The sequence below is a fragment of the Protopterus annectens genome, chromosome 7.part0 (assembly GCF_019279795.1).
Source record: "Protopterus annectens isolate FY-2018-M chromosome 7.part0, PAN1.0, whole genome shotgun sequence".
Lineage (NCBI taxonomy): Eukaryota > Metazoa > Chordata > Ceratodontiformes > Protopteridae > Protopterus > Protopterus annectens.
Window position 1 is genome coordinate 984,586,329 of NC_056739.1, and position 12,013 is coordinate 984,598,341.

General features: G+C 45.5%; 1 protein-coding gene across 1 annotated transcript in view; it reads left to right on the top strand.

Moving 5' to 3' along the window:
• Positions 1-1,248: 1,248 nt before the first annotated feature.
• LOC122806121 (RAS guanyl-releasing protein 1-like) overlaps positions 1,249-12,013 on the top strand; it is a 305,475-nt gene continuing 294,710 nt past the window's right edge. The window contains exon 1 of the mRNA XM_044076359.1: positions 1,249-1,323. Within this exon, the coding sequence (XP_043932294.1) occupies positions 1,249-1,323 (75 nt within the window). The remainder of the gene's footprint in view (positions 1,324-12,013) is intronic.

Genomic DNA, 12,013 nt, shown 5'->3' on the forward strand with positions numbered 1-12,013 from the left:
GCACCTGACATCTGGGGCAAGAAAAACTGATGTAATGGTATTGGCTGCATGTTTTATACCCCTGATGACCTGACGTCATGGAAGAAGGGACAGCAACTGACGCGGGACCCAAGACTTTGTTAATCAGGCTGACTGAGGGCAACCTGCCAGCAGATTACCCAAATGTAATGACTGCAACAGTGAATACACTCGAACATCTACATTTATGTTAAGTGTACAAAACTGTACTGTTCGAATCCTGGGAGTGGTAGTTAGCTATATGCAGAATCATAGCCCACAAAAGTCCAGATAATTGGTGTAAGTCCCCTACCTGTCACCCTGTCCCCCTGGCAAATCAGTGGGATGATCCCAGAGGTTTAGGTAGCAAATAATGACATACAACTGATTCAGACATAATAATTGTCAGAAATATATCCATAAGAACAAACCTGTCACTCTAGCAACTCACCATAGTGTTATGAGAGTAATAATCAAAGTATGTCCCAAGTCCACCCCCATGTTGTGAAGCTATGACCAGAGTGTGTGCAGTAACAGAGTGAGACATATGTACATAATAATGTGGAATCTGGTAATATGTGTGACAACATTCAGGTAGTGTTAATAAACATTCCCCCGACAGGTCTGTCAGATATGAAAACTGTGCCTAGAAATAAGAGTGAAATCTTGGACTGGTACTGTTTAGTCTGGTATTGTATGGCAGTGTTCGTGTTGCAGTATCTTTGACGAATAAGGTATTACTCATCACTGATGTTCATCGTGCATACAGCTGCAGTCATTACAGATGGGTTATCCTGCCATCAGGCGGGTCCTCGGTCGGCCGAATTCCAAAGTCTAGGTCCGGCGTCGGTTGTCGTCTCTTCTTCCCTGACTTCAGAGCGGCAGGGGTATAAAAGAGGCAGCCGACGCCATTTTCTTCAGTCTTTCTTGCCATGCGGTGCCCGAAGCAGAAGCAGTTCGCAAGTGCCGGTAGGCCAGCTCCTGAGATTTACGAAAGTATTTCAGCCGAAGTCTTCTTTAAAGCTAAGTACCCCATTGGGGAAACTTTTCTTGCCTCAGACCGATGTCAGACAAAGTTAATAATTGCATTACTTGTGGGAAGCAAATACCGCATAAGGATTTCCACTCCCTTGCTTAGGCTCAGACCACGACATCTCGGCCTGCCATTTTTCTGCTAGGTTCAACAAGCGCACTATTAAGCGCCGGGTGGAGTTCGCCCTTCATTATTTTGGCAAAAAATGTAATTATATCATGTCGTCGGATTCACCGACTCCAGTTTTAAGCAAACGACGCAAAGATAAGGACGACATCCGAGGTCCACACCGAGTACTGAGACCATGCTTAGGCCGACTACCGGTTCTCAGTGAGGCGCCTATGCAGCCCCTGAATACCGACAAAACTATTTTACCAGTGACTTCAGTACCCGAAGTCGCAGGCTCCTCTGTCTCCCTTCCTACTGCAGACACCGACGCCACTCTTGGCGGGGAAACTCAATATTTAGTCAGGCCTGCCATTTCTGAAGGCGTCTTCAGGCCCTTCCACCTTCTCTATTAAATCCTTCACTAAATCTAAAGCAGCCGTGAAAACTAAAAAACAGGGTCCTCAGACCTCCTGTCAAGGCCCCATGCCTAAAAAGCAGATGCTTAAAATGGCTGAGGATTTGATAACTCTCATCAGGGGTTCCCAACCCCCCTCTGACAAAAGACCCAGATTGGAGGAAGACTACCCTTCCTCAGACCAGGCTTCTATTACCTCAGAACATTCTGAGGACCAGGATTATGCCTATTCCCCTTTTGAAGACTCTGATGCTGAGGAGTCTATTCCCTCGGTCTCCCCCCCTGAGGACTACTCTTTTGGGGAAACCCTGCATACTTTGAGGGAACACAAGGCCAAGATTACTCCGATTCCAAGAAAAGGCTCAGGGAATTTCTACTGCTCCCCCAGCATAGGCCCCTGGCTATCCCTCCTGTTTTAGATATTTTGGAGGATGTGTACGCAGAAGCCAGCCTTAATCCAGATTCTTTACCTCCAGCCCCTGTTAAACCAGACCGGTATTACCGGGTCCCTGATTCTCACCAGTTCCTTTATAAAAGCCATACTGCTGACCCAGAAACTATTTCACAGGGTCCCAAGGGAATAAAGGCCTCTACTGCTAAAAACCCTTTACCTTCAGAGAGATTCCAGAGCATTAGAAAGGTGGGGGAAAAAGGTGTACACATCTGCCACTTTAACCATGAGGGCATTAAGCTGTCAATTCCATATGTTAAAGTACCAACAGTTTTTGTTATCCCAGTTAAAAAGCAAAATGACACAAACAGAACAACCAGATTTGAAAGAGTTGCAGAATTTGTTGCATGGTGCAGAGCAAGTGGGTAAACATACCTTGCAGTGTGGTTTTGATGCTTTAGAGGCTTCATGTAGAGCTGCTGTCACGGGGGTCTGTTATACGTAGACATGCTTGGCTCAAAGAGCAAACCTTACCAGATCATGTCAAAGCAAAGTTATTAGATGCACCACTTCAAAAAATGTATTGTTTGGTGTTAAAGCTGAGGAGGTACTAAAGAAAATGGAGGAAAAAGCGAAATCTATGAAAACAGTGAAAGATTTCCTGCAGGTACAGCCTCCACGCTTCAGCAGAAACTGGCCTTCAAAAAATTGGTCCTTTCCAGCCAAGGACAGACCTCAAAGGGGCAGATACAGATGCCCAAGGGGTAGAGTACAACCTCAAGGATCTTACAGAGCAAGACCAGTGGCAAGCACCAACCCCAAGAGGTGGAGAAGATAGATCACAGTCATTTAGAAAACAGATACAATGACTTCCCCCTATACCTGCCAAGCAAAGCTTTAATGGCAGCACCTTTGGGCGGAAAACTGGCATTATTTTCAAAAAACTGGCATATTGTTACAAAAGACAAATGGATACTGGAAATTATAGACAGAGGCTACAGGTTCCACTTTCACACCCTTCCAAAAATGAGAGGCATGCCAAACCTGCCACAAAATCAAAGGGCAGAGGCACAAAGACAAATTTCCGCTCTCATGGATATGAAAGTGATTCAAGAGGTACCTGCAAAAGAACAAGGTCAAGGTTTCTATTCCAGACTATTCCTGGTACCAAGAAGAGACAAAGATTGGAGACCTATCTTAGACCTATCCATCCTAAACACATATCTACAGGTGCCAAAATTCAAGATGCTCACATTACAGCAGCTTTTTCCCATGCTGGGCAAGGAGTCTTGGCTGGTAACATTGGACCTCAAGGAGGCATACCTGCATGTCCCTATCAGACAAGATTGCAGAAGATACCTCAGATTTCTTGCAGGTTCAACCCATTACCAATTCTCTGCATTGCCCTTTGGCTTATCTACTGCACCCAGAGTGTTCTGAAATGCCTGGCATCAGTAATTGCCTTCTGCAGACTACAAGGAATACAAATCTACCCATATCTGGATGACTGCCTGATCCAAGCGGACAGCAAGGACATTCTATTGCACCATCTGGCATTTGTAATAAAACTTCCTGGGATACACAGTGAACAAAAAGAAATCAAAACTAAAACCTTCTCAACAGATAATTATCCTGGGTGCCAGCTTAAATACAACCACCCAGATGGCCTACCTCACGCCAGACAAACAAGGGCAACTGTCTCAATACTTCAGCAAAATGGCAACTTTCACCAGACTAACTGCAAGGAAAGTCCTGCAGGCTCTGGGATTCATGGCATCTTGCATCCTACTAATCCCATGTGCAAAGCTGCATATGAGGAAACTACAATGGTACCTAAAAAACTTATGGTCTCAACACAGCCACAGCTTGGAAACAATTATATCACTCATTCCATGCCTTTAAAAGGAATTTTTGTGGTGGGCTCAAGCATGCCAAAGAAACACAGGTCTCCCTTTCTGTGTACCTCAAGCAACTCAAATCATCACTACGGACGCCTCAGACTGCACCTGGGGAGCACACATGGAAGATCAGTGCATTCAGGGAAAATGGTCCCAAAAAGAGAAGCACCTACACATCAACCAAAAGGAGATGCTAGCCGTGCAAAATGCTCTTATGACCTTCAAAGACCTACTGCATCCAGGCCAGCTATTAATAAGGACAGACAACACCACAGTCATGTGATACATAAACAAACAAGGGGGAACTCATTCATACCCCCTGTGCAGGCAAGCCATGACCCTGTGGAACACAGCACTGGAATTGCAAATTCAACTACAGGCACAATTCCTGCCAGGGAAGGAAAACACACTGGCAGACAACCTAAGCAGAAATATGACAGATCCACACGAATGGAAGTTGCATCCTCAAGTTTTCACAAAGATAACTCGGGCATGGGGACAGCCAGACATAGATCTCTTTGCTACACACAGAAATTGCCAGTTGAAAAAATTTTGTTCAAGGACTTATCATCTACAGGCCTGGAAAGTGGATGCACTCTCTTTCAGTTGGACAACATTGACAGTCTATGCCTTCCTGCCTCTTCCTTTACTGACCAAGGTTCTATTAAAAGCCAGAGCAGAGAGGCCACAAATGATTCTCATTGCTCCAGACTGGCCAAGACAACACTGGTATCCACTCCTGAAGAGCCTGACACATTCCCCACCATGGATCCTACCTCTAGTCCCTCTTCTGTTGTCCCAGCACAACTACAAAACCCTTCACAGCCAGCTCAAAACCCTAAATCTAGCTGCATGGAGAATTCCTTAATTTCCCAACAGACTCTCCTCTCCAAGGAGGTGCAGGATGTCATCTTGGAGGCCAGAAGACCTTCTACTAGAAAAGCCTACTCCGCCAAATGGAAACGATTTTGTTCCTGGATTCAAGAAAAGGGCCAGAATCCTTGGGTAATAAATATACCTCAAATTTTACAGTACCTAGCTGAGATGTTAAACAGTGGCCTTTCCTTCTCCTCCATCAAGATCCATGCTTCAACCATTTCTGCACAATACAACACAGACCCTCCTCTATTCTCACATCCTCTATTAAGGCAGTTCCTCAGAGGGGAAAATATATAAAACCCCCAAGGAAAACCACCAGTTCCAGCTTGGGACCTCAACTTCGTATTGGAGAAGCTGATGTTGCCTCCCTTTGAGCTAGCCTCTTCAGCAGAGCTACAATACTTGTCATGGAAAACAGCCTTCCTTCTGGCTATCACCTCAGCACGCAGGGTTTCGGAACTGCAGGCCCTCATGGCTGTGCAACCATTCATTTTCCATCAGGACAGAATTTCCTTACGAACCAACCCTACCTTCATGCCAAAGGTAATATCCAGTGTAGCTTTGAATCAGACTATACACTTACCTACCTTTTATCCAAATCCACAGAACAAAGGGGAGAGACTACTACATTCCTTGGACATTCACAGACAACTTCGTTATTACTTGGACAGAACAAAGCCATTCAGGAAATCTGAGCAACTCTTTGTGTCCTATGCTACAGGTGCTCAAGGAAAGGCTATTTCCAAACAGACAATTTCAAAATGGATAGCTCACTGCATACGCTTTTGTTATTCATTTCATGGAAAATCTGTGCCTGCATACATCAGATCCCACTCCACCAGGGCCACAGCTACCTCGGCAGCTTTCCTCAGGGGGGTCCCTACCAAGGACATTTTGGAAGCAGCTACTTGGAGTTCAGTGCACACTTTCTCCAAGCACTACCACCTTCTACTATACTCAAAATCTAGAGCGGGCTTTGCCACAGCAGTCCTGCAGGGCATCCTCGCTCCTCCTAGTTCCACTTAGTGCCTACCACCCTTACTTAGCTTTGGGATTCTACCCATCTGTAATGACTGCAGCTGTATGCACGATGAACATAGTACAGTTTTGTACCTACTATAAATGTGGATGTTCGAGTGCTCGTACAGCTGCAGACCAGGTTACCACCCCCCTCCGTCCCCTCTTAGGTCAGGCCTTATGACAAACACCTTTATCATACAACCTATTTGGGGTATTCTTTTATGGTGTATTTGCTTGCAACTACTGTTTTTTGATTTATCTATATTGCATGTTTGCATAACATTATGATGTCCTTCAAGGATGCATCTGCAGTCTTTACAAATGGGTTGTCCTGTCGTCAGGCAGCCCTTCGGTCGGCCGGATTCCAAAGTCTGGGTCTGGCTTCGGCTGGTGTCGCACTTCACCCGACGTCATTGCGGCAGTCATTCGGGTATAAAGGCATCAGCCGACTCCATTTTCCCCAGTCTTTCTTGCCGCGTGGCGCCCGAAGCAGAAGCTGTTCGCAAGTGCCGGTCGGTCAGATCCAGAGATTACTACTACCGAATACTACGAAGACTTCTATAAAGCTAAGTACCCCGTTGGGGACTCTTTCTTGCCTCAGCCGATGTCAGAGAAAGTTAATAACTGTTTATCTTGTGGGAAACAAATACCTCATAAAGATTTCCACTCCTATTGCATACATTGTTTAGGCCCAGACCACGGCGTAGCAGCTTGTCTAGCCTGTGCTTCTTTTAACCGCGGACGCTTAGGCGTCGCTCGGACTTTGCTGAACAGATTTTCGGCTCGATTTTGCCTACATTATGCCGTCGGATCCTCCGACCACGCAAATAACCAAAAGCGCAAAGAAAGGACCGACACTCGCGGTCTGCGGTTTCGGCCGAAACCGCGGTTAAGCAAACCACGAGTGTCTCGGTTTCGGCCGAAACCGAGCAAGCGGTTCTTTCTTCAGCCGATAACTTGCCTTCTACCGAGGCCTCTTCTAACCCGGTAGAAACGGCTTCTGAAATCCAACCTTCTGTTGCGATTTCACAGGATTTATCAGACAAGAAGCCACAGATGATTCCTCTGATGACTCAGAACATACAGACCCTCCTGAGGCTTCTTATTCTCCTTACAAAGACTCTGATGCTGAGGAGTCCATCCCTTCAGCCTCTCCTCCTGAGGAATTTTCCTTTGGGGAAACCTTGCATGCTATGAGGGAACAATTTCAGTGGCAGGGCCAAGATTTCTCAGACTCTAGAAAAAGGCTTAGGACCTTTCTACATTTGCCACAGCATAGGCCTTTAGCTATACCTCCAGTTCTGCCTGTTGTTGATGATGCATTTAATGATGCTTGCACTGCTCTTGATACTTTACCTCCGGCTCCTGCTAAGCCCGATAGGTACTACAGGGTCCCGGACACGCATCACCACTTATATAAGGCTCCTTTTGCAGATCCAGAGACAATCTCCCAGGGCCCTAAAGCTGTAGCAGCTACTTCTTCTAAAAACCCCCTCCCCTCTGAAAGGGAATCCAGGTCCTTAGAGAGATGGGGTAAAAAAGTTTACACCTCTGCTACTTTGTCAGCTAGAGCTTTGAACTGCCAATTTCATATGATTCAATATCAAGAGTTTATGCTTGACCAGTTGACTAAAAGCTGTCCTCTGAAGAATCTTTAGATAAAAGTATGTTCAAGAAATGTTACATAACATACAGCAGGTTAGTAACCATTCTTTAAAATGTGGCTATGATGCACTGGAGGCTTCCTTTAGATCAGCCATGACTGGCACAGTTATCAGAAGGCATGCATGGTTGAAAGAACAGGCATTACCAGACCATGTCAAATCTAAGCTTTTGGATGCACCTATGGACAAGGTCAATTTATTTGGTGCCCCTGCACAGCAGGTACTAAAAAAGATGGAAGAGAAAGCAAAATCTGTGCAAACAGTAAAAGATTTCTTACAAGTTCAACCTCCAAGGTTTAGCAGGAGCTGGCCCTCCAAAAATTGGTCCTTTCCAGACTCCTCTAAGGCACAAAGAGGCAGGAATAGGTGCTCTAGAGGCAGAAACCAATCCAGGGGTGCCTACAGGGGTCGCCAGTGGCAGGGTAACAACCAACGAGGCACGGATACAGCCACCACCACAACAACAACTCAATCACAGTGACTTGGCGGTGGCACCGCCTACCAGGGAACAATTAGAAGCGCCCTTAGGCAGAAAGCTAACATTATTTTCAAGAAACTGGCACTGCATTACAAGAGAAAAATGGATTTTGCAGACTATAGACAAAGGTTACAGGTTCCATTTCCATACACTACCAGGAAAGAGAGGAATGCCAAACCTACCACCTTCTCAAAGGGCAGAAGCTCTAAAACAAATATCTCAATTATTAAGAATGAGAGCTGTGGAAAAGGTACCATTTATGGAGCAAGGGAAGGGATTTTACTCCAGGCTCTTCCTGGTACCAAGAAAAGAAAACAAATGGAGGCCTATTCTAGACCTGTCCGCTTTAAATACATTCCTCATTGTTCCAAAATTCAAAATGCTGACCCTACAGCAGCTTCTTCCCATGCTGGGCAAGGAGTCTTGGCTGGTAACTCTAGATCTCAAGGAGGCATACCTGCACGTCCCCATAAGACCAATTTGCAGAAGATACCTCAGATTTCTTGCAGGATCAGAGCATTATCAATTCTCAGCATTGCCCTTTGGCTTATCTACTGTGCCCAGAGTGTTCACGAAATGCCTGGCATCAGTAATCGCTCATTGCAGACTTCAGGGAATTCAAATCTATCCCTACCTGGACGACTGCCTGATACAAGCGGACAACAAAACAAACTAACAGAAGACTTACAAAGAGTCATCTACCTGCTGCAAGCCCTGGGATATACAGTCAATACAAAAAAGTCAAGGCTGATTCCATCCCAAAGAATAACCTTTCTGGGTGCAGAACTGGACACATCAAAACAAATGGCATTTCTAACTGCAGAAAAGAAAGAGCAATTTCCTCTCTACTTCTTGGCATTAACAAAGCAGAGCCATCTAACTGCAAGAAAAGTGCTACAAGCTCTAGGCTTCATGGCATCCTGCATAATACTGGTCCCTCATGCCAGGCTGCATATGAGAATGCTACAGTGGTACCTAAAGAATTTGTGGTCTCAGCACAAGCACAGCCTAGAAACCAAAATTCCAATGATCCCATGCCTAAAGCAAGAGTTCTTATGGTGGGCTCAGGCCTGTCAATCAAACACAGGACTGCCCTTCTGCAAAAGTCAACCAGGACAAACCATCACGACAGATGCCTCAGACCTCGGTTGGGGGGCACACATGATGGGCAAGTGCATTCAAGGCCTATGGACTCAAGACCAGCTGCATCTGCACATAAATCTAAAAGAAATGATGGCAGTAAAATTGGCAATCCAGGCATTCAGACCTTTTCTCCAAGAAGGCCAGTTGATGATAAGGACAGACAACACCACAGTTATGTGGTACATCAACAAACAGGGAGGCACACACTCATACCCTCTATGCCGGCTGGCACTGGACCTATGGGATGTGGCTCTGAGCTACAACATTCAGTTACAGGCAATTTATGTACCAGGAAGGAAAACATTCTAGCAGACATGTTAAGCAGAACTACAACAGATGCCCACGAATGGATGCTGCATCCGGACATCTTCAGAACCATCACAAGAAAATGGGGATTACCACAAATAGACTTGTTTGCATCCCCATTCAATCACCAGTTGAAGAAATTCTGCACAAGGACTTACCACCCACTTGCTTGGAAGGTGGACTCCCTATCTTTCAGTTGGAAAAGCCTGACAGCATACGCATTCCCACCACTTCCTTTGATGCACAAGGTGCTTCTCAAGATCAAAGAGGAACGTCCAAGGATCATTCTGATAGCTCCAGACTGGCCAAGACAACATTGGTACCCATTACTGAGGAGCATGTCCCGGGAACAAATATGGACACTGCCCCTGATCCCATTACTGCTGACACAGAACAACTACAACATCCTGCATCCAAACCTAAAAATCCTGCAGCTAACTGCCTGGAACATTACATAACAGCAATTAACCCAAATTTATCCCAAAGGGTTAAAGACATAATCCTGGAGGCTCGTAGACCTTCAACAAGAAAGAATTATGCAGCAAAATGGAAAAGATATCTCATCTGGAGTACTGCAAAGGGGCAGGATGTGACACTGGTGAACATAGCCAACATCCTGGAGTACTTGGCGGAGCTCTTCCATACAGGCCTGTCCTATTCCTCCATCAAGATACATGCATCAGCTATTTCAGCAGAATACAGCTTGGATCCTCCTGTCTTCTCGCATCCTCTGCTCAGACAGTTTCTGAGGGAATTAAAATGTAAAACCTCCCAGGAAACCTCCATTGCCAGCATGGGACTTGAACTTTGTACTGGAAAAACTGACTCTACCTCCTTTCGAACCAGCAGCTACAGCAGAATTGCAATACTTATCCTGGAAGACTGCTTTCCTGCTGGCAATAACTTCAGCAAGAAGGGTCTCTGAACTACAGGCATTAATGGCAGTACAACCCTTCCTGATCTTCCATCAAGATAGAGTGTCCATGAGAACAAATCCTACATTTATGCCTAAGGTGGTGTCCAGAGTCTCTTTAAATCAGGCTATCCACCTTCCTACATTCTTCCCCAATCCACAGAACAGGGGTGAAAAACTTTTACATACCTTGGATATACACAGACAATTACGCTACTACCTGGACAGGACAAAAAACAATAGAAAAACTGACCAGCTTCTGGTAGCATATGCAACAGGAAAGGAAGGAAAACCAATTTCTAAACAGACAATCTCCAAATGGATAGGAAATTGCATTAGATTTTGTTACTCCTACCATGGAAAGAAAACTCCAGAGAACATCAGACAACACTCCACAAGGGTTACAGCCACTACCACAGCTTTCTTACGAGGAGTGGCTACCAAGGACATTATAGAGGCTGCTACTTGGACCTCCGTGCATACATTTGCCAAGCATTATAACTTACCTCTATACTCTAGATCCCGTGCTGGTTTTGCCACTGCTGTTTTGCAAGGGATCCTGACTACACCATAATCTATTCTCATTTCCTCCTCCCCTAGTTTAGCTATGGTATTCTACCCATTTGTAAAGACTTTAGATGCATCCTTGAAGGACATAGTACAGTTTTGTACCTACCATAAATGTAGATGTCCGAGAGGAATGCATCTGCAGTCAGGATTACCCACCCTCCTTCCCCTCTGAGGTACTCCTAGGGTACTTACCAATCTTCAGCTAGCTTGGGGGGGGATCTATTATGGTGTATTTGTTTATATATATGTACATACATGCTTATTTTGTGTGTTTGCTCTCTACCTTTTGGAAACTTTGGCATTTATCCGAATTTAGCCATCCAAGAGGGCACCTGGCATCTGGGGCAGGAAACACTGAGGAAAATGGCGTCGGCTGATGCCTTTATACCCGAATGACTGCCGCAATGACGTCGGGTGAAGTGCGACACCAGCCGAAGCCAGACCCAGACTTTGGAATCCGGCCGACCGAAGGGCTGCCTGACGACAGGACAACCCATTTGTAAAGACTGCAGATGCATTCCTCTCGGACATCTACATTTATGGTAGGTACAAAACTGTACTTTTTGCCTTCCTTCTGGGGGCACCTGACATCTGGGGCAAGAAAAACTGAAGAAAATGGTGTCAGCTGCCTCTTTTATACCCCTGCTGCTCTGACGTCAGGGAAGAAGCGACGACAACCGATGCCGGACCTAGACTTTGGAATTCGGCCAACCGAGGACCCGCCTGATGGCAGGATAACCCATCTGTAATGACTGCAGCTGTATGAGCACTCTAACATCTACATTTATGGTAGGTACAAAACTGTACTTCATCCACACAGTGCTACATAGTAAACTTGTCTAGGAAATCCTGTATGAGTTTTGTAATTACAAGGTCAAATTGTAAAACCACGGGAGGCTTATAGAAAGAATTTCGAGAAAAGATGTACAGCAAATATCTTTATAGCACACCCAACTCTGATGTACACTGTTTTATTTTAGCGCACACTGTTTTATTTTAGTGCACACAGCCATGGGTCGAATCCTGGGAGTAAGTTGTATGCAGAATCCTACCCCATTGACTGTACAGATCTGTCTGGAATGTCCAGAGAATTGGCCCATATCTGCTGGCTGTTACCCTGTCCCCCTGACATATCAGCGTGTTAATGTCTGACATGTAGGCAGCATTTAATGTCATATAACTGACTGTCAGGCCAGTA